General features: G+C 36.4%; 6 protein-coding genes and 1 pseudogene across 10 annotated transcripts; 4 read left to right on the plus strand and 3 right to left on the minus strand.

The window, feature by feature from the left end:
• Positions 1-3,932: 3,932 nt before the first annotated feature.
• Positions 3,933-9,062, plus strand: LOC111280328 (phosphatidate cytidylyltransferase 2-like). Of its 2 annotated transcripts, XM_022867586.2 has the most exons (12): positions 3,933-4,155; positions 5,208-5,421; positions 5,573-5,826; positions 5,957-6,108; positions 6,377-6,518; positions 6,686-6,842; positions 7,505-7,552; positions 7,644-7,730; positions 8,161-8,289; positions 8,394-8,450; positions 8,539-8,622; positions 8,732-9,062. In XM_022867586.2, the coding sequence occupies exons 2-12, from the start codon at positions 5,347-5,349 to the stop codon at positions 8,816-8,818; spliced, it is 1,272 nt and encodes a 423-aa protein (XP_022723321.2). In that variant the 5' UTR covers positions 3,933-4,155; positions 5,208-5,346; the 3' UTR covers positions 8,819-9,062. The 2 variants fall into 2 exon arrangements, with proteins under 2 accessions (XP_022723321.2, XP_022723329.2); XM_022867594.2 differs by lacking the exon at positions 3,933-4,155 and having other exon boundaries at positions 5,308-5,426.
• Positions 9,063-9,376: 314 nt separating this feature from the next.
• On the minus strand, positions 9,377-11,749 carry LOC111280329 (alkaline ceramidase-like). Of its 2 annotated transcripts, none has more exons than XM_022867598.2 (3): positions 11,552-11,749; positions 10,589-10,933; positions 9,377-10,246 (listed from the first exon to the last, which is right to left on the minus strand). In XM_022867598.2, the coding sequence occupies exons 2-3, from the start codon at positions 10,840-10,842 to the stop codon at positions 9,733-9,735; spliced, it is 768 nt and encodes a 255-aa protein (XP_022723333.1). In that variant the 5' UTR covers positions 10,843-10,933; positions 11,552-11,749; the 3' UTR covers positions 9,377-9,732. The 2 variants fall into 2 exon arrangements, with proteins under 2 accessions (XP_022723333.1, XP_022723334.1); XM_022867599.2 differs by having other exon boundaries at positions 10,676-10,933; positions 11,552-11,729.
• A 466-nt stretch (positions 11,750-12,215) lies between these two features.
• LOC111280755 (uncharacterized) lies at positions 12,216-13,720 on the plus strand. The gene is made up of 2 exons (XM_022868214.2): positions 12,216-12,871; positions 13,027-13,720. Exons 1-2 carry the CDS (start codon positions 12,445-12,447, stop codon positions 13,542-13,544), a joined length of 945 nt encoding a protein of 314 aa, XP_022723949.2. The 5' UTR covers positions 12,216-12,444; the 3' UTR covers positions 13,545-13,720.
• A 1,070-nt stretch (positions 13,721-14,790) lies between these two features.
• On the plus strand, positions 14,791-17,294 carry LOC111280502 (uncharacterized). Of its 2 annotated transcripts, none has more exons than XM_022867971.2 (3): positions 14,791-15,271; positions 16,419-16,577; positions 16,884-17,132. In XM_022867971.2, the coding sequence occupies exons 1-3, from the start codon at positions 14,936-14,938 to the stop codon at positions 16,902-16,904; spliced, it is 516 nt and encodes a 171-aa protein (XP_022723706.1). In that variant the 5' UTR covers positions 14,791-14,935; the 3' UTR covers positions 16,905-17,132. The 2 variants fall into 2 exon arrangements, with proteins under 2 accessions (XP_022723706.1, XP_022723705.2); XM_022867970.2 differs by having other exon boundaries at positions 14,794-15,271; positions 16,897-17,294.
• A 123-nt stretch (positions 17,295-17,417) lies between these two features.
• LOC111280267 (mitochondrial pyruvate carrier 2-like) lies at positions 17,418-19,744 on the minus strand (annotated as a pseudogene).
• A 605-nt stretch (positions 19,745-20,349) lies between these two features.
• LOC111281245 (uncharacterized) lies at positions 20,350-22,001 on the plus strand. The gene has a single exon (XM_022868940.2). It carries the CDS (start codon positions 21,152-21,154, stop codon positions 21,785-21,787), a length of 636 nt encoding a protein of 211 aa, XP_022724675.1. The 5' UTR covers positions 20,350-21,151; the 3' UTR covers positions 21,788-22,001.
• Positions 22,002-22,971: 970 nt separating this feature from the next.
• Positions 22,972-27,109, minus strand: LOC111281244 (serine/threonine/tyrosine-protein kinase HT1-like). Of its 2 annotated transcripts, XM_022868938.2 has the most exons (4): positions 25,933-27,109; positions 25,100-25,271; positions 24,816-25,009; positions 22,972-23,505 (listed from the first exon to the last, which is right to left on the minus strand). In XM_022868938.2, exons 1-4 carry the CDS (start codon positions 26,347-26,349, stop codon positions 23,257-23,259), a joined length of 1,032 nt encoding a protein of 343 aa, XP_022724673.2. In that variant the 5' UTR covers positions 26,350-27,109; the 3' UTR covers positions 22,972-23,256. The 2 variants fall into 2 exon arrangements, with proteins under 2 accessions (XP_022724673.2, XP_022724671.2); XM_022868936.2 differs by having other exon boundaries at positions 24,816-25,271.
• Between the last annotated feature and the right edge of the window lie 630 nt (positions 27,110-27,739).

A 27,739-nucleotide genomic window follows, 5' to 3' on the forward strand; every position in this document is an offset into this window, starting at 1 on the left:
CTGTCAAGCTTTGTCAATTTGGAGTATCCACTCTTTAAGGTCTGGCGCTGGCGGGCTCCCCATGCACGGCCTATCTCTTTCTAGCTTCATTCCTAATGACAATAATACCCTGCGGTTGGTTGAAAGTTGCACACCCGACTCATTGAGTAACAAAACAACCATCAACTACCATTCTGATATCTACCTGAATTTGTTTGCCGTAACAGGAACTTTCCTTTCTTCCATGTTTTCAACTGTCGTTCGTTTCGACAAGGAAGTTGCTCTATTCAATGAATTCTCAATGGATAATTCAAAAGTATCTATGTTCAATAGTTTACCATATGACCCATTTGATCATTATGAAGGTAATATAATAATGAAATGAAATAAAATTCACGAAAATATTACTACTTTATTTCGTCTTCTATTCCAACATTGCATTAACAGCTTTACGTCTATGTGTGAGCCTATTAATTTTTGACAGTTTACTTACCAAACTACTGCCATACACCATAGAATCATGGCTACGGATGCATCAATTAATGTCTAGAACATGGTAAACTTCCTCAAATTTATAGGTACATGACTCTCCAAATTTCAAAATCTTATTATCATACAAACGCAAGTCAAGTCATTTTTATAGAACTCTAGAAACCATTTTAGAGAGGTTCACGGTGTTCTGACCTTTGACAAAGAAGATGAAGCCGGATAGTGAGTGGTCAATGACAATAAGCCCTGGCCTAGCTAGGTGCCAATGGCAATGGGTCTAGACGCTTTAAGTAAACCTGGACCAAAGTCCTGTATATGTAATTTTTGCAACTAATAAAATTGCCAAAAAGAAGATGATTATGCCTTAGGAGAAAGATTTGACCATTCACATCAAGTAAGCAACGCCACGAACGATCAATGTTAAAGCAAGCCAGCAACATGTAACGCAAAGCATATGACACTAGAAGGATTGTTGATCACTCCCAAATGTCTCTGCCGGTGAGTAAAATATCATAATGTCAGCCTTCTCAGGCAACTTAAAGCTCACCTTCTTTGTCAACTTCCCACTTTGGCTTCTGCCAGGCGAAGAACGTGAAACATCCCCTGAAGAAAGATCCATAGAGAAACTGTCCCCTGGTGCAGAGGGAACAGATTTACGTTCTCTAGAAGAAGATGGATGTGCCCTTCTAGAAGAGTGTTTGAAGACATAAAGTTCACCTCCATTAAGACAATCTTGCTTCAACCCTGCAGGACCAGGAGAAGCTAATAGCCAGTCCTCTAGAGTAAACTTCCTCACTTTTGTAATCCTCCTCTCCGGTGATTGCAATGGTCTTTTAATCTGCTTCTTCTTCTTCTTCATCTTGCTCTTGTTCAAGCACTCGGGCTTGATAGCTTCAATGATGGATGATTTTTTACTTGAACTACGAATATTTGAACTCAATGCCTTCGTTTCTCGCTTTGAACTGAAGTGCTTGCTTACTTTTGCCCCCATTAGACTTCTTCTTGGGAAACAAAATCACCAATGACAAATAGCATGGATGATTAGCGAAGTTGGGAGAGCTTGGATTAGTATTTTTAGGGGATTATAAAGAGCAAAGGGGGGTGTCAAGATGGAGAAGTCTAGGGATCGAGAGCTGTCAATGATCGAACTTAATTAGAAGTTGGAATCCAACTTAATTCATTTGATAAAAATACAGTGATAAAAGCAACAATGTTTGAGGGGTACTTATCTGTTTTCTTGGTCATGGCAGCATCCAGGGAGTGCGGCTGCAACATGTATAAAGTTGGAATTTCATGGATCATTGACTTTAAGATTGCCAATTGGACTTTGCTTAAGCGGTTGGAAGAATGGATTTTAACTGACGGAAAATCTGAGTAGCTAGCTTGCAACCGCAAGAGTACAAACGCTCCCCAAAGTACCGCACAGACTAATTAGATGCCATCGCTAAGAACAGCTATGGCTCAACATTGATGATTGAACAGAGTGTAAAGGGCCTAACACTTGGTTCTTTCTTTATTACTGAATCTGATTCATTCAAATTGGTAATTAGATTCCCTTTTATAGATTACCGGGCAGCAAGGTCTCATACAGCAACAATAGATAGGCTCCAATCATTGAATGATTAACCAGTTAAATCGACATCTATATATGTCTAGCATGATCAAACAAATATAGCTTCTGGACTGAACTGCTGTCTGATCCATTAGCTTGGCTGTTACCGGTCACGCAATTGAGGCTAAACTGATGCATCTAGAAGAAGTGAGCGTTCATACATCTTTTGGTGCAAAGCAACCTACAAAGTGTAGCAATTAACTTAGTCTGGATAATAAATAGCATTGATTTTTAAATCACAAATGTGATATAGCCAAAGAAGATTTTAGTTTTGTACATTGTAAAGAAGAGATAAGAATTTAGAGCTTGTGCTGCTTAATTTCTCCAGAAATAACTACTTGTCAAGACAGAATCAACAGGATAAAAGAGAAAACTTCCATGGACTGACATTTTCTTCCATCTGTAAAGAATGGGGCATTTAAAATTTCCATGCATCTTCATTATGTTTCTTACGCACATTTGTACGGTAGTAAAATTCTTGAAAACGGGGAGAAGCTTCTCAATTTTAGCAGAGCCTCAAATTTTCTGCTTCCGTTAATGCCTAAGATGCTAGCCTTTGGTCTTTGTTTAATGCTGGTTTGCTTCTGTAGTCTGGTTTTCACCTTGCAAGTAAGGCTCTTGGAACCTTTTAAGCAATTCTAACCAGGAAAATGTTAGTTTTTTCTGGGCTGTGCAATTATTGGACCTGCAGCTATGCCTTAAAAGGACTAACTAATTCTATCTTCTCTCCTGACTACTCTAAAATTCAATTGCCAATAGCAGATAGATAGATATTCCAAATAAGGAAAGAGTCAAATTGCCAAGAAGGAAAAGAGGCAAAAAACAAAACAAAAAAAAACAAGTTTTCCATCATGTTGATGAAGATTCTCAACACAAAATTTTGGTCAGCTTTGAGGCATTTAGAAATTCCAATCTAGCAGCTAACTTGTTCTGTTTCTTTGACACTTTTCGAAAGGTTATTTAAAGAATGGTTATTTAAAGCCAGGGGCTTTCTAAATCGTCCACGTAAGTATACTCAAATAAGAATGATATCAGCTAAATCGGAGATAGGGAAATGAAGTGGGATAGATTACGCTACTAGCATCTTCCATGACAGCTGTGGGTACTCAGCCTCCTTTGGTTTCTACGTCCAGTTTTAGTAATCAGGCAGCCGCATTAAATTTAGGCAATGGTTGTTTGAAAAAAAAAATCAAAATCAGGCAACTATAATGGATAACTAAGGGGTTATCAAACTTCATTAAGTGACGGGGTTATGCGGGAAAATTTGAGGCATACAATCCAATCATCTTGAAGTTGCAGCAGCAGGTATCGCATTCATGTGTCGTTTTCAAGATGGATTTAGAGATGAGATTATTATTGTAAAATCTTCTTCAGATTAGACACATCTTTCCGGCAAGCCTGTTTGAAAATGACCTTGGAACAACAACAACAACATCAAAAGAAAAATCCTTGTTGAATTCCTTCTGTTCAAGTTGGGTAACTTTGACAATGTAATAAAGAATGGTCCTCTACTTCTACCTTATACAAACAACATTGACTTTGAAAGTGTCGTACAATCATAAAATGTTCTATTATTAGTTCTTTTTTCTTCATTATATGATAATAATTTTTTTTTTCAAATACAAATTTGATTTTTTGATATTTCAGTATTGGAAAAGCAGAAAACTTCGACCGTATGTATAAGATATTTTAGACAAGTGGAGGGGCGAAAATACAAACTGAGCATTTCCGCATGTGACCACTTTGTACACGTGGAAAATCAACCCCGAATCTGAAACAGCTGTCCTTCTAGCCTCTGTCTTCAAGTAGGAAAACGAAAGTAAAACAGAATAACTTGTTTTATCATATTCCAGAAATTAGTGACGAAAAAAAAAGTCCCACTCTTGTTTTGCTTGGCCTCCTCACCCTCTTATCAGTCTTGTTCGCTCAGTCACTTTCGCTTGCTCTCATGCAGGTTTCTATTTTTTCACAGCAACCAAAAGCTAAACCCAGATTTCTAACTCTCTCTCTTGCTCCCATAATTCTTTTATGTTAGTAGCTGTAAATGTTTCTGTGGTTTTACTTTGAACCTTCAGGTACCAAAAATTGAGTTTATTTCTGCTTCAGATTTGATTTTGAGTGGTTATTTTCATTCTTTTACCTTATTAAATTTAATTTTTTGTTGGTTTATTTTTTCTGGGTTTGTGTTATTGTATTCTGTTTCTTTAGATTTTTGTAACTAATTAACATAAGATTTTGAGTGGAGTTTTAAAGCTTTTGGTGGCAGCTGGAATTCGAAAATTTCAATCTTGGTCATGGAAAGCTTAGTGGGAGTAGTATAGATTCTCTAATTGGTCAAATTTTTCTTGGTTTAGGTATCGTTTTCATAGTTGAATCCATGAAATTCTTGTTTGGACACAATCAAAAGTTGTCATTCATATAAAAAAGTTCACATCATGGTTTGTGCCTGATTGTTATGTAGAGTAGTTTAAGGTTTCAATATTGCCTCGCTTAAAGAAGGAATAAATATGTGGTCTTGTCAGGTATACCTACTGTGCACTTTGTCTGGTTCTCTCATCTTGTTGGAATATCACTATTTGTCTAAAAACATAAGTGGAGAATCTGACTCCAAAAACTATGGACATTGTTATCTTTGTTCTTTATATTTTTCCCTTTTCTTGGGGGGGGGGGGGGGGGGGGGGGTGTTTGGCAATGAGGACGTTTCAGGTTGGATACTGGCCTTTTCTATTGGTTAAAGTCACTACCCTGTAATAAGAAGGCTAGAGATTTGAATTGAGTGAAAGAATACGTAAAGACATATGATGTGCATGATTTTGGCCTAGATGGAATTTTTAAATCTTTTTGAGGTTGCTTATTTTGAATCAGCAGGTGCTTTCTGTCTATGATATGTATATTTGTTAGCTTTAGTGATTGGGCATTGTGGACGTAAGGCTCTACTTTTCATTCATTGGGTGTGTTTTGAAGTGCATGCATGTTTAAGTGATTTGTATGAGCCTATGCTTTCTTGCCGTGTAACATTTCTGAAGCTAGCTGATTATAGCTTTTATGCTGGAAATTTGTCCCTGTTATTTGCTAGATTTCATCCTTGCAACACTAATTCATCTTCTATATGCGCTTGGCTTAATAGCTTTCAGTGAGTCCCAGTTGTCATCTCTTTCAAGAGTGTGTAATTTGGTAGTTCAGGCAGCAATCTTTTTCCTGTGCCACAAATATATTTGTGTGTGTGTGTGTGTTTTCTTCCAACATTGACACTAAAGTGAAGAGCCATGCAAAGGGAGAATAATACTGCCCTATCATCAGCTGCTACTTCTCGGCTTCGGCACCGGAAACAATCTAATGAGGTTAGGTACACAAGTGTTTATGTTTTGTTTTGTTCCTTTTTCATGTTTATGATCATGGGTTCCTGATGTTGTTGCATTTGTAAAGAAGATTTCCCTTTGCAAGCAACGCAATTTTTTATCTTAACTTCTTAAAATTCAAATATGCCATCAGGTTATTCCAGACCCTAGCAAAGCAAATGGTGGAAATTTGCTTGTTGATGACCATAACAAGTACAAATCAATGTGGATCCGGGCATACTCTACTGTTTGGATGATTGGGGGTTTTGCATTAATTGTCTACATGGGTCATCTCTATATTACAGCTATGGTGGTGGTTATCCAAATATTTATGGCAAAAGAGCTGCTCAATCTACTCAGGAAAGCACATGAAGATAGGAGTCTTCCTGGATTTAGGCTATTAAATTGGTGAGAATACCATGTTTACCTTCAATGTATTGGCAACCAAGATTTTTGTGCGATATAGATTAGTCTTCAATCTTGCTAGCATCTCCTTTCATCTCATTAGAATGTATTCATCTTTGTTTTATGGGCACAGGCACTTCTTCTTCACTGCAATGTTATTTGTATATGGTCGCCTTCTCAGTCAACCACTCGTCAATTCTGTAACTTCGGACAAATTTTTGTATCAGTTTGTCAGCAATCATATCAAGTATCATATGGCTATCTGTTACTTTTTTTACATTGCAGGTTGGTTAAGCATATTTTTTTTATGTTTTTGACTGAAAGCGTGGAGGAATAATTATGTCAATGATATATCAATTTGTGTCTTAAATTTCAATTTTGACCAAAAAGGGACTAGATGTTTTTTATTTCTGTGAATATCTATATTGTTTTCCTATATGCTAGATGGTTTTCTTTCTTGTTATATGGTAAATGCACCTTGGAATGTTCCTTTTATATAAAATAATACCTATGACCATTGATATCTTTTTTTTTTTTTTGTTCTTGGGATCAGGTTTTATGTGGTTTATTCTTACATTGAAGAAGAAGATGTACAAGTATCAGTTTGGCCAGTATGCATGGACACATATGATTCTGATTGTGGTGTTCACACAGTCATCCTTTACTGTGGCCAATATTTTTGAAGGAATTTTTTGGTAACTTTTCTTTCTGAAACACCCCTCCTACCTCACTTACACTCAGATGCACACATATGTATGTACACATTCAAGAAGAAAAAATAAAAAAGGTCTATGTTTTGTAATTTTAGTCAATTGAATGTTGGTACTTTGACTGCTTAACCCAAAGAAGTAATTTTTTCCAGGTTTCTTCTTCCAGCATCGCTTATTATTATCAATGACATTTTTGCTTATATCATTGGTTTCTTCTTTGGAAGAACCCCATTAATCAAATTATCTCCAAAGAAAACGTGGGAGGGATTTATTGGAGCTTCTGTTACGACTATCATCTCTGCATTTGCGGTGAGCATATTTTTTTTTTCCATTTTGGAGTTGACTCAATCTTGTTTGTAGTTAGGTTTTCATTTATCTTCTGCCATTTTTTCATCACTAGATAGTAGTCACTATTTACACAAATAGAATGCAATAATCCATGTGACTATATAAGTATTCAAGTTAATCTGGTTCTTTATGAAAAGGTTAATGCAGTAGCAGTTAGTTTTTAATGCAGGCAATATGACTGATCCTTCTTACTGATTGCTTCAAGGGCCTTGTCATTTTCTTTATTTGTTCCTTTTTTGTCTTTGTGGTATTAACATTAGGAGTCAGTTGATATTTTACATACCTCGATGAGTTCAATAGATTACATTTTGAGGCTATGTAGTGACAAACATCCTTCTTAATGATCATTTGTGAAGGATTTATTAAACATCTTGTTCTCTTAGGCATGAATGCGAAAGTTCCTGTAATCCAAAGATCTAATGCTAATGCCTTGATTAATGGTGCTGAATAACAAGTATACTAGAAACATTCATTTTCTTTGCATTCTTTCATTACGCTCCTATAATGGGAATATGTGAACCTTTAATGGAACTGGGAAAGTTGCATTATATGCCTTTTGTTTATGTATAGATTTTCATCCTAGTATGTGTTCATGAACATGGAGTGAGTTTTTGCATATGCAGCTTGCAAATGTCTTGGGTCGTTTCCAGTGGCTAACCTGTCCAAGGAAGGTAATTATTGGATTCAACCTATTCTTTGATCCTTCGCAAGCATGCCACTTTCTTTTTCAGAAAACTTAGGGTGTAAGGCTAATGATTGCAGGATTTATCAACTGGTTGGCTTCAATGTGACCCAGGTCCATTGTTTAGGCCTGAGTATTATACTTTACCTGGATGGATTCATCAATGGGTAAGCTTACATATAATTATATCTGAATTTATTGCCCTAATTATTCCTTCAGTTGGTATGATTTGGTCTTCTTAAAAGAGAGTATTACTCTTTAACTTTCCCATAAAAGTTTAATATGAACTTCTAGTCTGATCTTTCTGAACTCCCCCGTTAAAGGGGAAAGACTAGATGTTTGAATTCTGATGGACAGTCAACAGAAAAGTTATTGTTCAATTTGGATGTATCTCTTAATGAAATATTAACCACTGCAATGGATGAGATGCCTTATTACCGTTCCTGCTAGTTACGTGTGTCTTCATCAATGTCAATTCGTTAAATGATTATCACTTCAACTCAAAGTGCATGGGTTCTTTAAGTCCTGTGGTCAAATTCTAAAGCTGGGAACTTTAGTAGGGATAGGTTGAAAAGTTAGTCGTTATTCTTGTTTCAGTTTCTTTGGAAAGAGATCTCCATTTTGCCAGTTCAGTGGCATGCTTTATGCCTTGGTTTGTTTGCATCAATTATAGCACCCTTTGGGGGTTTTTTTGCGAGTGGTTTTAAAAGAGCTTTTAAAATCAAGGTATGAACTCCTTTACTATTCTCTATTCAGATTTTTGCATAGCTTTCTTTGAGATACCGACTCAGGTATATATTCTGTAAACTCCCACTTTCAATATTCTCCAGGATTTTGGTGATAGTATTCCTGGCCATGGTGGAATTACAGATAGAATGGATTGCCAGGTGAAAAAATTGAGAATTTTCATCCCAGTTCAACATGTTAATTAGAGTGTTGCTATGCGACTCTGACTTGTTGGGTGATTTAATGTAGATGGTGATGGCGGTATTTGCATATATCTATCATCAGTCATTTGTTGTGCGTGAAGGCATCTCAGTTGAAATCATCTTGGACCAGGTAGGTCTTTAGCGTTACGCTTAGCTGTTCTTCTGTTTTAACTTCGGTCCATAACCTTAAATGATACACTTAAGGATGCTTAAACTGAGTGTTTCTTGCTATTATGCAGATCTTGACGAACCTTTCTTTTGAGGAGCAGCAAACTCTTCTTATAAAGCTCGGGCAGATCTTGCAGGAAAGACTTGGACATTCCTAAATATGTGGCTTAATTCTGTGCAAGCTACCAATCATCCCTTTCTTTCCCCAGCATGTTTGTGTGGTACATAACAACAAAAGAGGAAAAGAAAACGGTTTTGTGTATTATGGTGTTTTGACGCTGTTTCGATTCAAATATTCTTAGGCAGAGGTATTCTTTATGGGCTCACTCTGTATATTTTTTTTGTCAAGCCAGTTAATTATTAATTAATTCACATGAAATCTTAACAGATATTATCTGTTCAGTTGCTTCTCAGTTCTCTCATTATTTTTTACTTTTTCTGGTTTGAGTATTGCAAAGAACTAAAATAAGCAGAATCATAGTGATAACCATTGTAATTGAAAAGTGTTATAACCATTGCAAGTCTCCAACACAACAAGACTTTAACTGAAAACATAAAACATTTTAAGTTATACAAACGATCAAATATGATGCTTTTCTCACGTCTCAGCAGCAGATACAGTTATCATTACTTTATGGAGAGCGGGAAAATCAAAGGTGCTTCATGCTTGCATGCTAAAGATTAAAGAAGAAATTTCAGCTTGATAAAATACCAAATTCAAGAAGCATGGCTGGATGCAAGAGCCACCAAAATTTTAGTACTAAGTAAAAGAGAGAATTTAACATAACCAAAATTCATAATTTGCCTGGCGTCCAGAGGCAAATTTATCTCAGCATTGCCATTCCAAAAAACAAACCTAACTATTAAGACACATCAAACAATAGCTTTAAATATGGTACATCTACTTTTACGAAGCAAATCTGAATGACATCCCGATGAACAACATCAATGATTAATCATCTTTTGGATCCATTCAGATGAACAAAAAATTTAGACTCACCTTTTCATTACTTTTCTTGCCTACCTCCGATTATGGGAAAGAAAAACTATATTTCAGAGTTCCCTCAGTTGATCATTGTGATTTTGGTTTCTCAATCTTCACATATGGGAGACCGCCCATAAAATAAACAACTTTTGGGGCCCATCCCCGCTGCTGAGCACGACAGAACATTAAAAACGTGTTTGCAAAGTAGCAACTGAAACCCATTAAGAGATGCCATAGGGCATGACCCTGAGGGTTGATTGGCCAACTCGATATCTGTTTGCAGAATACACGATCGCAGAACCAGCATAAACTACCTAGGGAAAGAGTAGCCACATACAATTTTGCAAGCCGCTTAGCAGGGCCATCTTGGGTGTGAATGTAGTACTTATACATTCGTGGGATACAGAGAAGGCAGAGAATCACATGATGCACCTTGAAGCCAATGCCAAAGCGAATGACAGAATGAACAACAGCAAAAACAGCACCATAGAGAAAAAGGAAAGTGGGCATCGTGCTGCGATAGTGCCAATCTGGTGAGTACAGGATGTACATATAGAGAAGCATCTCCCATACCATAGGAGTTTCATCACTTTGTTGTTGCCTGGAAATAAATTAGAGTAAGTTTATTCCGATGCAAACCAAGGTAAACAATTACCATCCATGAAGAAGATACCAGTACAACTTAAGGGAAAAGATCCAGAGATACAGATAATGCATTCTATGGTCTAAATAAAAGCATTCATGTCAAGAAAACTGTTTTTTTTACACCTTCCAGTTCAACATGAGCGCTATACTCACACAGAACATTATTAGTCCACAAGTTTATCAATTGATACACCATAAATTATTGAAGTAAGAGCATAAAGAAAAAAATATAGCATTCGATCAGCCAACTTCCCATTAATTCTGAACTATAGAATGCATAGGCAAGATTGATACGTACACATGTTGCAATGTGGCATGATATAACATGCTTCCAATGGCAAGTATCATATTAGATACGTGAAGAATACCGAATCTTTTCTCAAACCTTTGTCTTAAGGCATTTACAAGACCAACAAGTGCTAAAAGAATGGTCGGGATATTTGATATGGTATTGTAAAATTCTGCGATATAGGAGGAATAGGCATAATTCTTCTCGCAACACTCAATAGTAGATGTGACAGGACCCCAAAAGCTTGATATTCCATCTGCCATTCTCAGCTATAAATGCATACAACTGGGGAAAAACTCTATTGGTCTCCGGCCTCAGAAGGTTGCAGCGCTCATAAAACATTCAAGCCATGTCCTGCTAAAAACAAGTTCCAATGTTACAAATGTAGAAGGGCTGGAAAATGACCATAAAATATCACAATGAAGCATAGTAGAGAAAAAGATGGATGCACAAAATAATTACTTTGTTTCAAACATTAAGGGAAACAATTAAGCTAAAACAATAAGCTTCACTCCTGTTTAAGCAAGGCTTTAAAGAGAAGGCCAAACAACAAAGAAGGAAATTATTGAGCTTTATCACAATCTCCACCCAATAATGAAAACCAAAAAAGCAACAGCATAAAAATCAATCAACAATTTCACCACTAAACATATTCAATCTATAAAGCAAAACTATATCAGCTGAACAATCAGGCACTCATGAAGCTTAATTATCATTTTAACCAATACCCAAACATTTGCATTGTTTAAGCTATCTATAAAGAATTAGATACCATTCACATCCTCGAGAGTTCCTTAGGCAATTAATCCAAAATTCAGTTGCATCATGCTATTAACAGAATGCTCAGATTCCAGTACGAGGATTTATATAATATCTAAATCCCTTGCCCCAAACAAACACAAACAAACCACATGTGTCAAATTTCATTAAACAAAGCAACAAGGAATAATAGAAAGCGAAGGAAAATCAAACCTTCTTTGCGGAGATAGATCTCATTATTCTCTGCTGGAATTAAATTTATCGTGCTCTCCGTCTTCATATAAATATAAATAAAAGAAACTCAAAGTTTAAGAATTTTTGAAACGAAACTAGGGTTAAGGGAGAATCTGGTTTTTAGGCATTCGAGGCAACGATAGAGAGAAAAAGAGGGAATGTCCCCAGCACGTAGGTAGCAAATTTGAGAATGGCTTAACCTAAATCATTTGAGAAAAGCCCATACCTCTTTTCCCAATTGATGGGCTCAGCTGCTTCTCGGCCCAACCAATGCGACCTTTTCAGTTTCTTTGTAGTCAGTACACATGACCACGTGCATATTTGGTTTACATATATCATTCCTGCAATGTACCGAGCTTGAACAGCAGCCGGATACATACAAAGGGGGTACAACTTGGTCAAATTCCAATTAGCTTTGACTTGGTTCATTTAATACTAAAAAATTGAACTAGTAATAAACAAAATTTCCATTTTTTGTGTGTTACTGGTGGAATATTACTTTATCGTTTAACCTTTATTAATTAATCACGGATAATGTTTCATCACATGAAATCAGATTCATTGTACCTAGACATAAAATTAGGTTCATTGAACTTGGTCATTACAAAACCAGTTAAAAACCCTTCAGTTTTTACTTTTGAACAAACTCTGGAATCTGGATCGTCCATGAACTGAATCGGCGTCTATTTTCTACGTAGCTGTAACGATAGTAAAATGGTACAAGAATTGAAAACGAAGGAGGAGGTGGTTTTTCTCTTTCAATATTAACTTCAAAGTCACCTTTACATCCCCTTCAATCATTTTCCCGCAAAAAGAGCGGAAGGGAAAAAGTGAGAAAGCAAAAGGGCAGGGGAAGTTACTTTTGTTTGTTCATGATGGCGAGAATTCCAGTAAGATTCAATAGGATAGCGGCGGCTTTCGATGAAGCGGCCAGGGCGCCTCCAATACGGCTATGTGAGAGTAGCGGCAGCGACCACTCTCCTGAGGATTTGACTGATCTTTCGGATCTCGTGAATTCTTTTATTGAGAGCAATTGCGGGGTTGAAACTGATGAGGGTAAGATTGAGCAAGAGAAGGAAAATGAGAACGATGGATCAGAGGGTTATTGGTCAGGTTCTGAGACCAAAGATACGTTAAAGAGTTTGGTTGGTAACAACATCTATGATGGGAACGAAGATGATGTGAAACACAAGATTCTCGAACAGACAGAACTTGCTTATGGGAGTCTACGAGACAGGTCTTCTGAGGGTTTTAAACGTCAGCTTATGTCTCGTTTGCGAGACAAGGGCTTTGATGCTGGTAAGTTTAACTCTTTGATTCCAATACCTTGTTCATCAGTTAATTTTCCATGTAGATGGCTTTTTAAAGAAAAAATGACTTATATTGTTGCATTAGAAAGTATACATTTGATTTCAATTGTGAAACAATGAGTTCTTTACAAACTGCTTAAACAGGACTGTGCAAATCTCGGTGGGAGAAATTTGGGGGGCATCCAGCTGGGAGTTATGAATATGTAGATGTGAATATTAGTGGAACACGTTATATTATTGAAGTAAATCTTGCTGGAGAATTTGAAATAGCTCGACCAACAAGAAGTTACGCTTCATTAATCGATGTTTTCCCAAAAATTTTCGTGGGAAAACCAGAAGAACTCAAGCAGATTGTGAGACTGATGTGCAAAGCAATTAGAGAATCAATGAAAAGGAGCGAAATGAAGATGCCCCCTTGGAGGCGAAATGGGTACATGCAGGCCAAGTGGTTTGCTCATTACAAGCGTACAACCAATGAAATTTCAGCTAAAAACGCATCCCAGAAGAATGATGCAGTTGCAACCAAAATATCAATTGGGTTTGAGACGGTGCCGACGGTTTCTTATTACTGCAGAGATAATTTTGCCAGTAAGGCTGGTTTGAAAGTAGGTTATTTGACTGCTGCCTTCAATGCATATGGCAGTATTGCTTTGCAATTGTAGTCATTCCAGGGAATTGCGTGAATTGTACATAAAAAGACCGATGTTTATATTAGCAATTGAGTTACAAATATGCTTTGAACAGGGGTCGACATATTGGCCTACTGACTTCTTTATGATTTGATGTATCATATATAGTTTCTGTTAGAGCTTTGGAATGCCATCAAGATTCTTATCTACCCTTAAATTTACAATCGACGTCGTCTTTGAATTTGTAATGGCCCTGGGTTTGACGAGAGACGACCTTTAAATTCTGAGCCCTCAGATATGTTCATTTTATTTGTCAAGTCCGCCCAAAGTTCTTGAAATTCTGAGCCCATGAATCCATGCCCTAATTTCTTGAAAATTTATTTTCAACTTTAATTTAGGAATTAAGTAACTTATTTACTTCAAATTTAACTTGATAAATAAAACTCAACATCTTCAAATGTAATTTTAATATAAAAATCATTATTTTACTTTTTAAACTTAATATATCTTGATAAAAAAGGACATTTTGATTTTTAATGATCTAAGTGTCATTTCAAAAACACTAACTCCAAATCTATTAATTCACTCATTCATTAAAACTAAATAATAATATTCCAAAAATAATAATAATATTAAAGAATATTTCATTCATTGTCAATAAAATTTTTAAATTGCATAAGCCAAAATAACATAATCACATATATTCCTTAAAATATATTTAAAAAACTAATTAAAAAAGTGAAATACATATTAATTTTTTAATTTTATTTACAAAATTAAAAAATTTTACTACTAATATGTAAAAACGAATTCTAATAATATACCGCAAAAGTGAATAAAATCTAATAAAAATGGATAAAAAGATGATTTTAATACAAACCACTATCAAATAAAAAAAAAATCTATGAGCACAGTTGCTCTTATTGCATTTATGACATGTAAAGAAAAATATTGTTTTTGGTAGGAAAATGAAAATATTTTATGTATGCACAAAAAGAAAAAAAAAAAAGAAAAGGGGAATTCTTTCCGAAAAAGGAAAAATAATAAAAAGGAGAAAATGACTTCAAGCAATAGAAAAGAGAACCTTTCTGTGTCATCATCCAATCATTACAGAATCACCATCACCATTGAAAGCAGTAAAATCACAAGATCATGAGCCAGTACACAAATTTAACGGTTCTGATTCGCCCTTTAAGTAGCAATCCGGAACTAGCAACACCGAATCCGACCCGAACTTTTAAACATAAAGAACAAATGAAATTAATCCACCTGTCTCCATAGTGAAAAAGGGCAAAGAAAAGGAAAAAAAAAAGGAGAGAGAGAGAGGAGATCTAAAGAGAGGGAAAGAGAAACAAAAGAAAGGAAAAATTCCCTTTACTTTAGCGTCACGGCAAATTCGCCACTGATCTAACGCAACCGAGTTAATGGAAGGAGTGGGGGCTCGACTCGGGCGTTCCTCCACTCGGTACGGACCAGCCACGGTGTTCACTGGGCCGGTAAGGAAATGGAAGAAGAAATGGGTCCACGTTTCCCCATCTAACAGCGGCAGCAGCAACAATAATCACTCACAGAATCACCACAGCAGCAACGGTACTTCTAACGGTAATAACGGTTCGCATCTCGTCCTTTTTAAGTGGACCCCAATATCTCAAAGCCAAAACAACAACAACAATAACAACGACAATAACAATGGAAACAACAAGGACGATGCTGTGGCGGAGCCCGAGGAGCCGCCAAGGCGGAAATTTAAATACATTCCGGTATTTCGTTCCTTGGGTTTTCATCGATTTCGATATTTGGTTGTGATTTAAAGTTTTTATCATGCTTCTTTGACTTACTTAATTACTGTATTAAGTTTCTTGGTAGGGTTTTACTGTGAATTAGGATCTGATTTTTGTGTTTTTTTTCTATAATTACTCGATTTGTGAGCTGGGGTTTGGGTTAATAGTGTTTTGAGGGTTTTCTTTTGTGGTTAGATTCAAGAGAACTTTGAGTTAGCTTGCTGTTAGATTCAGGACTGACGTGACTGATGGTAATTTGGTTTTTGCTTCTCTTATGCATTGACTCTATATCATGTTTATTTTATTTTATTTCTTTGATCAATGGCTGAAAATTTAGAAGATGAATGTTGCTCAAATAAATTATTGTTCCATATATTTTGGGGTGTTCTGGAAGCATGTGGTGGAATCTCCATTTTTGCTTCACTTTTGTCAATTTTATAATTAGCTAAAACCTGTTCCTGGCTTGCTTCTCATTGATTTTTAATTGCATAGCTAATTCGGAAAGAATGTATTATAGAAAATTGAGTTGCTTGTCATCCTTATGCTCATAGATGCAGTCCGAGGTTCGGATATCTGTTGAGAACCAATAATATAATGATATTAACTGTTGAAGTTGAGATAAAAAGGGAAGAGGGCTAAGACTTATATGATATATCCCTTTTCTTTTCTCAGGCTAGTCCTCTTTAAGCTAAACTTGGTTGTGCTAGTGCATAAACCTATCTGATCTCATCTAGTATGTGAAATTATAGTAGCATGATACATGACATATGAAAACCTTATTGACAGAGCCAAATCCACATGGAATTTGGCGTCAGAAGTCTTGCCTTGGCCCCAAATCCCATTAAAATCCAGATTTTACAATTTGTTGTTTGGGTTGTCAATTGCATTGTGTGGGCATGATGCTCAATGTTTCTGTCTTTGTTCATATCAAACACAGAGAATACATGCTTTTGTCTGGTATTCATATTCATCTTAATTTTTGGATTAGATAATCTGAAAATGGTGACATTCACAGGTTTGTCCAACTGCATTTTTAGCAATTTTTTGATGGAAATAAGTTATAGGGATCAGTTCAGTTTTAAGACCATGGGAACATTATAATTATTTTGACTGGTTGAACATGCAGATTGCTGTGCTAGAGGAACAGAAAAAGGAAGCTGCAGAAAACCTTGATGATGAAGCTAAACCAAGTGAGACTGACCCTAATGCAGCAGAGCCAACTTCCAGGAATGATGATTTTGATGAAAAACCTGACATTAATGACGTACCTATGGAAGAAAGTGAGGTGAGCTGCTAACTGTCAATCTCTTTCCCTTGGGAATAGCTCAGGACAGGGGCCCTTGGTTTGAGTTCTTTGAGAAACTAATACATAAATGGCATCCCAACATACTTAGTAGAGAATGGTGATAAAATTGAAGTCAATTTGATGGGTGACTTTTGTAACACTTTTTTCATGTCACTCAGAAAAGTCTATACTAATTTTAGAATGCTACAAGGAATAGTTTCATTTATAACTGTTAAGACCCATAAAGAATGACTGAAAATTTTTCCATGAATTGAAAGGCTTGCCTCTACTATTGACTTATTTCAGTTCTCTGTATCAGGAGGATAATAAAATAATGCGACAAGATCTGAATGAAAGCACTCTGGATTTGAGTTTGGGTTTGACAGCCCGTGATGGTGAGCCTGATTCAAAAACAAACCGTGATGGACAGTTGGAAAGAGTGAAATCAAGTAGCGGTAGGACATGAGCTGTGCATGTTGTTTCAGCTAATATATTGATGAAGATGATAAGTAGACATTGGCTTAAATGATTATGACTTATTTCTTAGAGATTCAATTTTCCGTTGGGCCGTCCATCTTGTAGTCGGTTGTCTTAACTTAAGCTAAATGCATTGAAATGGCTTATCTTTGTACTTTTAGTTTTTATTTGATACTCCCTTGCTAAGCAGATTGGAGCTTGTATTGGTTGAGAACAGAACAATCTATTTTTTGTTGGACATCCCATATTCTTCTTTCCCCTCTAGATTTGTAGGACATGTTGGGGACAGAATATGTTTTGACATACAGATTAAATTGGTTCTCTCAATGGCTTGTTATGGAAATGTTTCTGACTCTGCATAATTTGTATCCATTATCAAAATGGTCCCAACTGTCACAATGCACAGGTGACATGCCTACCAAGGGTAAATTCGTGAGGATGCAGGGTTGCTTATGCTAGTAGGATTTGAGCCATATTGATGGACTGGTACAACAAGATGTCTGTGACGGGTATGAGTGCCATCCATAGGAAAGTGAATTTGCAACTTCCTCTATGAAATCCTTATTCTAAGTAAATTTGTACCAAAATAATGAAAAGAGAAGAGAGGGAACAAAAGCATTGAAAAGTTTTTAAAGCCATTATTACCCAATCAAAACTTGTGGCAGTTATGTAGCTCAATATCTGTTGATGCCTCTACAATAGAATGACAATCATCACCAAATTACCAATTTCCACAACAAAGCATGTTCGAATAATTTAAAGCCATAGAGGCAAGTGAACTTTAATTGACGGCAAAACATTAAGGCAAGATGACTTAATACTGATATTGCACCAGAAAACAAAGGAGTTCGGAAATTTTCGTCCTCATTCTTTTACAACAGCTAGCTCTGCCTCTGAAAGATAATCATGCCTGAAAATGTAGAGGAAACATATTAAACAGTGCATCAGAGAGCAGCCACATAAAATAAATGGCAATAACAACAAAGCAAGAAAATAAAGGAAAGATCATGGTATCGAAGTTTACGAAAAGTGCTGTCCAACAGAAACCTTTCAGGTTTTTCAATTACACCATCTTTAAGGTGGAAAAGAAGTATATTATTTACTGGACATATCAAACAAGTATTGTTAAAATCATTGGTATAAGAGAGATCTCTTTGTTGACTGTGATAATAGATCCAAAGCATAAGGCAAAAGTTGGAACGAGGGAAGGGAAGATCATTGGTCGAGTTGACTTACTGTATTTTTCGTGCTAGTTGGTATAAGCCTGTTCCTGCCATAACAACATTTACGCCAAACAGATTCTAGTTTTTCTGCATTTTAGAATCAAGAAATGACTGAGAATCAAAAGCAACCGAAATCTCCACTTCATAAATTATAAAAGAAGATGAAGGTTCCGATGAAGGCAGTGATCTAGGTGTGAATCTGCATGTGTACACTTGTGTGTTCTTCATATATTTCTCTTTGATAATGTTAAATTTCTGGATTGCTAGAAGCCGGATAATCCAATCAATCATCAAACTTACAAGAGTGATTACAGTGCTGCAGCACGACCAGATAAGTCCAGTGCAAGTAACGGCTGAGTAACAGATAAATCAGTCAGAAATCTAGAAGAGGATTGCATATTGATGTAGGAGTAATGATGTGCAACATTTTAAGAGGTGGTGAGACATGTGCAACAGACAGATAACGGTGCATTAAAGCTAAACAATGGCTATGCTAATGCCCCATTTGAAGGTTGGTGCCCAAAAGTGAACTGAAATAAAACAAGCTGTTAGATTATGCATGTTTTAAAAATTGACAACTGGAATCAATTATAATACCTTGTTAGTATAAACTATAAAGCAATAAACCTATTCTACTGATTCTACATGTTATCTGCAAAATATCTATTTATATTGCATTGATGGGATTATCAGAAGCTCATAACACCTCACTTCCCTCCTTCAATTCTGTAATTTAAATGCAAATCACAGTTGCAACCATTCTTCACTCACATGCAATGAGTTCAATCCTATACTAATTAAAATGCCATGGAATCATGGGATATTAGTCTTCTTTCCACATGGTGCAGCCACAAGTTTATCTTAAATTGATTTTACAAAAAAAGGCACATGCTCCAGTATTGAGGATCTATATGGCTTCGTTTGTTATCATTTACTTTAGAAAGCCAACAACTTGAGTTTGATGTTTACAAGAAGTCAATCTACTAGGGCATTCAAATTAAAGAAAGCTCAACATAGCCAGAAAAGTTTTAAAGTTTATCAAGCTATACGTTTCACACTTCTAGCAAAAACAGATTAAAAGAAACCCAAGTACGGACGACAGTGAAGAAGTTTAACGATCCAACTTCCAGAATCCAAACATAACATCCAACGGTAGTTCAAAAAAATCATAAGTCCAAAAGCTTGGATCTTGTAGCCGAAAAATGATTCGGACTTTGTTTTCTTTAAGTAATCGCATAGTTGATACTCAAATATCGGATTACAAGAACGACAGCGAGTCAACTTAATGGTTTCGGGTCCAGCTTGGTGGTTCCAAAGAGCTTGGAGCTTGGAGCTTGGAGGACGCCATGGATACAACTTTTTCTTCCTCTTACTCTACTGAATGTTTGTTTAACCAAAAGTAAGATTTTGTTTTGGGTTCAGTTAACCTTGGTCGGTACCTGATATGTGCTGCACGTGTTGGTTCATGCTCAAGCGAGTAACCAATCAGTCTTGCCACGTATTCACTTTCCCTATTGACTTTCAAACGCTTGCTTTCAGTTATTGACTATTATTAAAATTGCTTTCAAAACCATTCAGTTGATGGACTATATTTCAGTTTGGGGCTTTAATGTCGATCAAAGTAAGTTTAAGGTATATATCCTTTTAACATTTTTCTAATATTCTGCTGCTTTTCATATGGCATCTGCTGATCTGCAGAAATTCTTTATATTTGATTCTGCAGGCTTATCCTGGTCTTGGCCATTCAATAAGCAACGTGGAGCTGCAGTTCCGCGAATCATGGATCAAGACTCGTGAACAAAGTTCTTCATAGAGGTTTGATTATCTTCTAGTTATTCTCATTGGTTTGTAGCGAAATTGTTAGTTAACTAATTACTCACCTTTGAGGATATCTTTCATATTTTGATTTATTATGAGTTTAGAGTCAACGTCTGTATTGTTGCTTTATTTAAAACAAAAATTTCTAAACTTGGAGTACAGAGAAGGGTGTATGATCTAACTGCTTCACTTTCATAGCAAATCGTTACCTCCTTTCATATAAAGTTTCTGTGATCTCCTAAATGCGTCATACTAATCGTAACCATGCTGTCAGCAGAGAATACACGATTCACTTGTATGGGAAAGAGCCTGACTTGATCTTTGTTATATAATACTGAAGAAACTCTAGTTTGCCACAAATTCAAGTAGCTTAGCTTAAACTGAAATGAATTCAGAGTGTAGGTTAGGAGAAGAGAGGGAAAAAGAGATGTTGTGCCGTGGCCCATAGGAGATTCTTGCACTGCTAATTAATTGTTAATCGTATTTTCTTATTTGCGTTCAAGCCCGAGACGCTAATGTTTACTTTTGACTAGTGTATCCAATCAAGATGTGGTCCCAGTCAAAATCAACAACTTTAAAGACCTGAGCTTGGGGATCTTCCAAGCTTTGAAAAACGGATTGCTATCAGAAGATTCTGAGATTTTCGACTTAATTCACTGTCGAACAAGTACAGTTCTTGAAATTTATGATCCTGGTTCCTGGAAGGCGACCTCTTTAATGATGATGAGATGAATTTGAAGTAGGAAGTACGGGCTTTTTTAGAGCGCATTGGGTTTCATTGTTGGCCAGGGACAGTGACAAATCGAAGAATAGGTCCCATTACATCAGTGCACCAACTGCAACTCCAAACGACGACGAATAATATGATGCTTTAAGCCCTGCATCGCACTTGAGCACTCCCCCAGCCAGCCTCTCCGAATCCACGTTACCAACCCCAATGTTCTCTTTCTCATCAACCCTTCTACATCGAAACCCTCTTCTTTCGCTCTACAACTCTTGTCCGTTAGATGAAGCCTTTCTCTTTCTCTCTCTGTGGCTGATCATCAACTTTTAACTATGAAGAAACTCTACCGCAGAGGCACGGTTCATCCATCACCACCAATCACAACCGATCATCTGTCCTTCCTTCCTGCCACCATCTTAACCCTTGCGGCTGCTCTTTCCCCTGAAGACAGAGAACTCTTGGCCTATCTCATCTCTTGTTCTTATAACGATTTTGGGAACTTTTCAAGCCACCGCAAAAACACCCCAAAAAATCCAACAAAAATAAGCATCAGCAACATCAGCAGCAGCGTTCATGATCATCCACCTCTGTTTACCTGTGATTGTTTCAGGTGCTACATGAGTTACTGGGTCCGGTGGGATTCATCGCCAAACCGGCAGCTGATACACGAGATTATAGATGCTTTTGAAGATGGGTTAGCTCAAAGCAAGAAGACAAAGAGCAAGAAAGACAGGAAAAAGAAATACAATGCTGCTGATGGGTCTGGTGGCTTGAAACGACCCGATTTGAGTTTACTAAAGGATGACTCAAGTGAGTTGAAATCAGTGGAAGAGAGTAGCAGTAGCAGTAGTGGTGGTGGTGGTGGTGAAATTTGTGGGGATGACGGTGAAGAAGGAACAGGCAAGGGTTCAGTAAGGAGGTTTGTGAACTTCATTGGAGAGAGGATTTGGAATGTTTGGGGCCAATGAATTTAGACAAGAATCGAGGAAAAGTGGTGGGTTTAACTTTTAACTCCAGCCTTTTGATATAAGACTTTCTTGTTGCCCACCATTTTCTAGCTTAAGCTCTCTGTTCAATACAAATACAACATTCAAAATTAGTTATAAACTTATGATCGGTGGAATGGAAATGAGGATAACAAATTGATCTTTTTTCCACTGTAAAGCAAATTTATTTCTTGCATTTTCTGTGTTTCTTACCTTTTCCTTCTGTTTTTCCTTAATATTTTCATAACTTTTTTATGCATGTTAAGGATTGAAATTGGATTCTGTCAAGAGATGGCAATATGCTTTGATTGATCACTCAATTTAGATTTCATTAATCACAAAGTTAACTTCAATATAATCAACAAAAGTACATTTTTCATTTGTTTTTAATAAAATAACCACTTGCTAATGCTAACAATTGCACCAAATTCTAATTATTTTTTTAATTACAATTTTTATTACTTGAAAGGCAACATTATTCGAAATTTATGTTCCTGTCTCCCTGCCTTCTCTAAGAATAAGAACTGAACCTGTCATGGGACTTCCATTGGAGGATTTACCGGTGGAGAAATAAATCAGGCCAGTATCTGTTTATCTTCAACTACGTGTTAAAATGGTGTTTATCTCATATCTTAGAAATCTTATATTTAAATTGGATCATTTCATTTATTGTCAATTAATTTTAAATTGAATGTTTAACGTGATATTTGAGTCAAAAAAAAATTTTTATTGTTTTTTTTAAATTTATCACGTGAAAGATTTATTCTATTTTTACATATACATGATAATAAGATCTGTTAAAGTGATGTTATGTCAAATTCTATAATTTTATATTAAAGTTGAACTCTTTCACTTAATTGTTAGTTAATTTTAAATTGAATGCTTAATAATTCGAAGCAAAGCAGCAGCCAAGCAAAGTCTTGCTAAAATCAGTGATTTCTTCTCCCAAAAACCACATTTTAGGAATCACAATGAAAAAGTCAAAATGGGATTTTCTTAAAATAAAAGAAAAACGAATAACTTTTCAATTGGTAAAACATAGTAAACAACAGTATCATTTTTGCCAAGGAACCCAAGGTTCTAACCTTGTTGATCACAGGGATGGTCTTGGCATAAGAGCCAAGTTGGACCCACCATTCGATGGCTCCTACTTATATGATCAAAGATAATATCAAACTTACATTATCATTGCAGCTATGCTGTTCATATTGTTTTCCACTATAGAGTAATTCCTTGATGAAAACTGAAAACCAAACAATTAAACCTGACTAACCAAGCAGGGAACAATACAATAGTGGGAACAAATCCTAAATCACTCGATGTAACTCACTTAAATCTGCCACCAGCACCCTCCAGCCTTATAATTAAAAGAACATCAAATATGTACAAATTATTACGAAGTAATCTTGACCTTAAAGAGGGAAGACGAATAGCAATACCTTCGACTAGAGTCAGGCGTGTACGGGTATAGATGAGCTCATAGATACACATCCCTTTAACCGTTCAAGAATGACATTTCGGCTGACCAGTGCTGACTGGGAAGTTAATGGAAGGCCATCCTTAACACATTCATCATACTTTTCCAAGGCAGAAACAATGTCACAGAAGTCTGGCCGTTTTGCGGGGTTTGGTGCCCAGCAGCGCTTTATGAGGTTTGCCAGCACTGGTTGACAACTCTCCGGCATTGGAGGCCGTTCATTCTGCCAAACAAAGTATATCAAAATTAGAGGAACTGCATCAAGTCCCTGCATTATTGGAATTAGATTAAGACACATCACAATTTTAAGCAAGAGGAACACGCTTTTACAAACACATCATAACAGAACTGTCAACTGTATGAACCTACCTCATGTCTTTTATGTGTAACTGAAAATAGATGAGTCTGTGTAGCTTATTATACAGTTCAAAATTTTGTTCCATATGATACTATTTCTCCCTTACATGTATTATTGTGTAGCAGATAGTACCTTTCGAAGTCTATTTCAAATGGTGTCATGTATTCCTAACATCTCCTGTTCAACCCCTCTCCCCAATATAATCTGAAGCAAAATAGCTTTGTAAGTGGTAGGTGGCCAGAGGTTTCATCAGGCAGATATTAACATCAGAAAAAGCATGCCATTCCAAGTGTTCAGCTATCTTTTATTGGAAGCACTTCCATATTAGAAGATGCTGGCTTCATTTAAAATTTGAGAGTACTTTTGCTTTCTGTTGCTTAGATGAAAGCAGAGCTGTTTGGCGCATACCCGCATCTGACATGGGGGCATTTTGTAATAGGCATAGATAGCACACACCACATACTTATGTTCATTCAAGAGTTCAATAACATTGGTATGTTAAAGTAAAGAGTTGGAGTAACATAGCTATTGATAAGTTCTATCTTGCATGTGAAGTCCTAAGTGGAAGAATTTCTATCCCCACAAGGTTCCCACGAAAGCTCTCAGAATCTGAAGCAGTCAGCAACTCGACAATTGATCTAAGGGTTAATCTCAGCCGATTGTTATTTACATTTTCCATAGTGCCCACAGAGGCAGTCAATGCAGAAACAGATCTTTGTCTTAAGAACAAGAATGATTCTACATATGAAATCTACAATGCTAGAAGAAGCTACCATCGAAAGTGTGATCATCAATGATTAAGTTGTGAAAATGTCCTTACTGACCTTGAAAAGGGTCTAATGTAGCTCTTTCTAAATTCTCTTTATAGCATCACATTGATTCACTAAAGGGGGGAGAAAAGGAAAAGACATTGAATGATGATTTTAACTTCCAAATAAAATGAGGTGGCTTAACATTTTCACAAGAAACTTATGGAAGCATTTAATAAATCATCTCAACTCAGTCCATAGAACTAGTTGCTTCAGCTGGAAGGATCATAATTTCTCAGCTTGACCCCTAATATTATGCAGCTCAAAAATCATGGTTTGGAAAGAACAGAAGCAGATGCGATGAAGCCAGAGAAAAACATTTAAAAAAAACTACAGAAAATTTGAATCTTGCTATTGAAATCTAACCTTTTCAGCCACAGCAAATGCAGCTTGCACAGGGGTCATTCCTTGAAAGGGAAGCAAAGAAGTTGTAAGCTCCCATAATACAATCCCAAAGCTGTACACATCGACTTTCCTAGTATAGGGTTTCTCTTTAATCATTTCTGGTGCCATCCAGCGGTAAGTCCCCATGTTTCCTTTAGTTTCTCGGCACTGTGTTTCTAGACAAGATGTACCAAAATCTGCCACCTTAGCCCGCATTTCATCATTTAGAAGCAGATTATTTGATTTGAGGTCTCTGTGGATCACACCTTGCGAATGCAGATACTCCATTCCTCGGGATATGTCAAGAGCTAACCTCAGTATTGTTTCTGTTGAAAGTGAGTATGGCTCTTTCTTGTTCAGGTACATCCTCAACGTCCCTTGTGACATGTATTCTGTGATGATACAGTAGACAGGTGGCTTCTTGCAAGCAGCAATAAACTGTAAAAAGGACAAACTTTAGCAACAAAAGATTCTACATTTGACTTATTTAAACAAAGATAAGAGGAAAGGGTTAACCCATCTTGTCCAAATATTCTTGTAAAGAAGTATAAAAGTAGACCCCTGACTAGGATGTTAACAGCTAACAAAACGAACAGAAACTCAGGAAGTCCAGGATTTTACTTCGAGAGTGCTCCCACAAGGATTTAACCTGGGTTGACTGAGCTAACCCTTCCTGGGTAGCGAAACTTGTAATTGTAAAATACCATTAAAATTCCCAAAGGCAATGCAGGCTAAGAAAAAAAAAAGCAAGAATTACATAAAATTTGGTGCAGAACAGAGTTTGTCTTTAGATTACATGTTCCCATGCGTCAAGCTGAGTATAACAACAGGTAACAGATAACGACTAGACCATGTCTTACATGATACAAAGCTCATGAGAATTTGGCGTTCAAACAGATTAGTGTCAAGATTTTCTTACGATGCGGCGTGGCATTCATAAAACAACTAGGCTAGACAAGTTCTAGTTAATGACATGAATATAAGAAAATTAAAAGAATCATAGAATTTGCATTTTGTCTTCAAAACACTCCGATAGAAAATCATTCTTGCCAACACCACGTGTGTATTAAACCATGTATATTTCAATTTTAAGTCTTGCCTGAACTATATTGGGGTGAAAAAGACGTGAGAGCAAAGCTACTTCAGACTTAAACTGCTGCTCAAGTTTGGCTTTAGTCTCCCCCTTTTGGTTTGGAATCCTCACCATTTTCACGGCAACAGCTCTTTGCTTGTAAATTCCACGATAAATCCTACTGTGAGCTCCAGAGGCAAATTTGTTACCGATAAACAATTGAGAAAGATCAGCAGTCCACTCCTCTTGATCTTCCTTTGAAACTTCCCAAGTCTCCACATTCTCAGAGTCCAAAATCATTGACCATGATTCCAAGCTATCAAATCTCTTCTTTTCCATGTTCTCCATATCAGAATTCAACTGTGTTTTTGATGAGGAAGGAACTGGCAAATGTTTGCTCTTCGATTTTCGAAAGCGAAATGCATGGAAACATGAGGTTCCCATTGAAGCTTTGGTCAGGCTTGTTCAGCCCTTTATGTGATATGGATTTAAGGAACTGTGTAGGAAACTTTATCCCGTCAAAACAAACAATCAAAAGGTATTTTCCTTCTAAATGTGTGAATTGATTTTAGGAACTGCATGAACTGATTCAAAAACATGGGTTTGGTAGATGAATGAAAAAAAGACAATGGTTTTCATGAATTACTCAAAAGAGTGACAAGATAAAAGAGAATCCTCCAAGTCTTTGAAACAGATAAGAGAGACAGGGAACCAAACTACAGTTTTCCATATCACAAATTTTGTGGTTGAAAACAGAAAAAGTAGCAAAGAGAATTTCATTGGAGCGCAATGAGATGCATATAAACGAATAACAAGTAGAGAAAGTGATTATGGGGTTTCATGGTTTCATGGACAAAGGGTTGAAATGAGGAGCAAATTCATGGGAATGCAGATTTTGCAGAGAAAGGAGTGCAAATTTCCACGGCTTCTTTATAATAGGATCAGGAGATTAGGTCGTTTAGCAGCAGAAAGATGAATTCAAAGCAGAGATTTCAGGGGCATCCCGTGATTGCTCGGTTTGAAAGTATAGACTTTTGAGAAATAGAGGAGAGAGAGAGATGGATAAATAGACGGAAGAGCTTTTTCCTCGAGCCGAATCCAACTCCCTCTGTTTCGTTTCCGTTTCTGTTTGGTCTTAATTTCCTTTTGCATCATTAATGCCACATAGCCACAGTAGCAAAGGTTTCATTTTCATCACGCATTAGCTTTTCTTGTCTGCCTTGCTCGGACATAACGTCTTTCTTTCATTCATAGAAAATTTGGAAGGATCAATAGGATCAACTATATCTGGAAAATGGGCTTTAGGCCTTTGTGAAGAAAAAGGTTTTTGGACTTTGGGCTCCCACACATATTTGATCGACTGATTTCTATTTTTTTTTTTAAAGAAAGAGGGAAAAAAAAATGAAAGAAAAGTAGGTAAAAAAAGGGAAATGTAAAGATTATTTTGGTCAGAAAATTTTTAAAATTATAATTAGCATAAATAAAAGGTTTAACAAAATTAAAGAACAACCAAAAAACAAAATGAACTATTGTGAATAGCATGAAAGTGGATTGACCAAAAAATAAAAACTATCATGAAAATAAATTAAAATAAAATTAATTAATTAATAAAACTCAATAAAAAATGTTTAAGAGAAATAAAAGAAAATAAAATTACAACATTCAAAAAGTCGATGATTGGTTGGTCATTGGAGTTATGAAAACAAAAGGTAACCGACTTGACCCGACCTCACATCCTATGTGTGAAGATGAGAAAGCGAATCAAATGTGTTTCCTTACTAGGAACTTGATAATCCAATTTGTTTAATTCCCTGACAAATTGCCCCTTTATAGC

Source organism: Durio zibethinus, chromosome 28 (assembly GCF_047325235.1).
Source record: "Durio zibethinus cultivar Kanyao isolate XHJ-2024 chromosome 28, ASM4732523v1, whole genome shotgun sequence".
Classification (NCBI taxonomy): Eukaryota; Viridiplantae; Streptophyta; class Magnoliopsida; order Malvales; family Malvaceae; genus Durio; species Durio zibethinus.

Excerpts from the sequence above, each read along its gene's own strand:
- LOC111281245 (XM_022868940.2), top strand. The coding sequence starts at position 21,152 with ATGAAGAAACTCTACCGCAGAGGCACGGTTCATCCATCACCACCAATC.
- LOC111280328 (XM_022867586.2), top strand. The coding sequence starts at position 5,347 with ATGCAAAGGGAGAATAATACTGCCCTATCATCAGCTGCTACTTCTCGG. Across the intron at positions 5,422-5,572 it reads ACCGGAAACAATCTAATGAG|GTTATTCCAGACCCTAGCAA; the intron begins GTTAGGTACACA and ends ATATGCCATCAG. Across the intron at positions 5,827-5,956 it reads GGATTTAGGCTATTAAATTG|GCACTTCTTCTTCACTGCAA; the intron begins GTGAGAATACCA and ends TTATGGGCACAG.
- LOC111280502 (XM_022867970.2), top strand. The coding sequence starts at position 14,936 with ATGGAAGGAGTGGGGGCTCGACTCGGGCGTTCCTCCACTCGGTACGGA. Across the intron at positions 15,272-16,418 it reads GGAAATTTAAATACATTCCG|ATTGCTGTGCTAGAGGAACA; the intron begins GTATTTCGTTCC and ends TTGAACATGCAG. Across the intron at positions 16,578-16,896 it reads TACCTATGGAAGAAAGTGAG|GAGGATAATAAAATAATGCG; the intron begins GTGAGCTGCTAA and ends TCTCTGTATCAG.
- LOC111280755 (XM_022868214.2), top strand. The coding sequence starts at position 12,445 with ATGATGGCGAGAATTCCAGTAAGATTCAATAGGATAGCGGCGGCTTTC. Across the intron at positions 12,872-13,026 it reads AGACAAGGGCTTTGATGCTG|GACTGTGCAAATCTCGGTGG; the intron begins GTAAGTTTAACT and ends CTGCTTAAACAG.
- LOC111281244 (XM_022868936.2), bottom strand. The coding sequence starts at position 26,349 with ATGGGAACCTCATGTTTCCATGCATTTCGCTTTCGAAAATCGAAGAGC. Across the intron at positions 25,272-25,932 it reads TTCACCCCAATATAGTTCAG|TTTATTGCTGCTTGCAAGAA; the intron begins GCAAGACTTAAA and ends TCCTTTTTACAG. Across the intron at positions 23,506-24,815 it reads CATTTGCTGTGGCTGAAAAG|AATGAACGGCCTCCAATGCC; the intron begins GTTAGATTTCAA and ends TTTGTTTGGCAG.
- LOC111280329 (XM_022867598.2), bottom strand. The coding sequence starts at position 10,842 with ATGGCAGATGGAATATCAAGCTTTTGGGGTCCTGTCACATCTACTATT. Across the intron at positions 10,247-10,588 it reads CATGCCACATTGCAACATGT|GCAACAACAAAGTGATGAAA; the intron begins GTACGTATCAAT and ends ATTTATTTCCAG.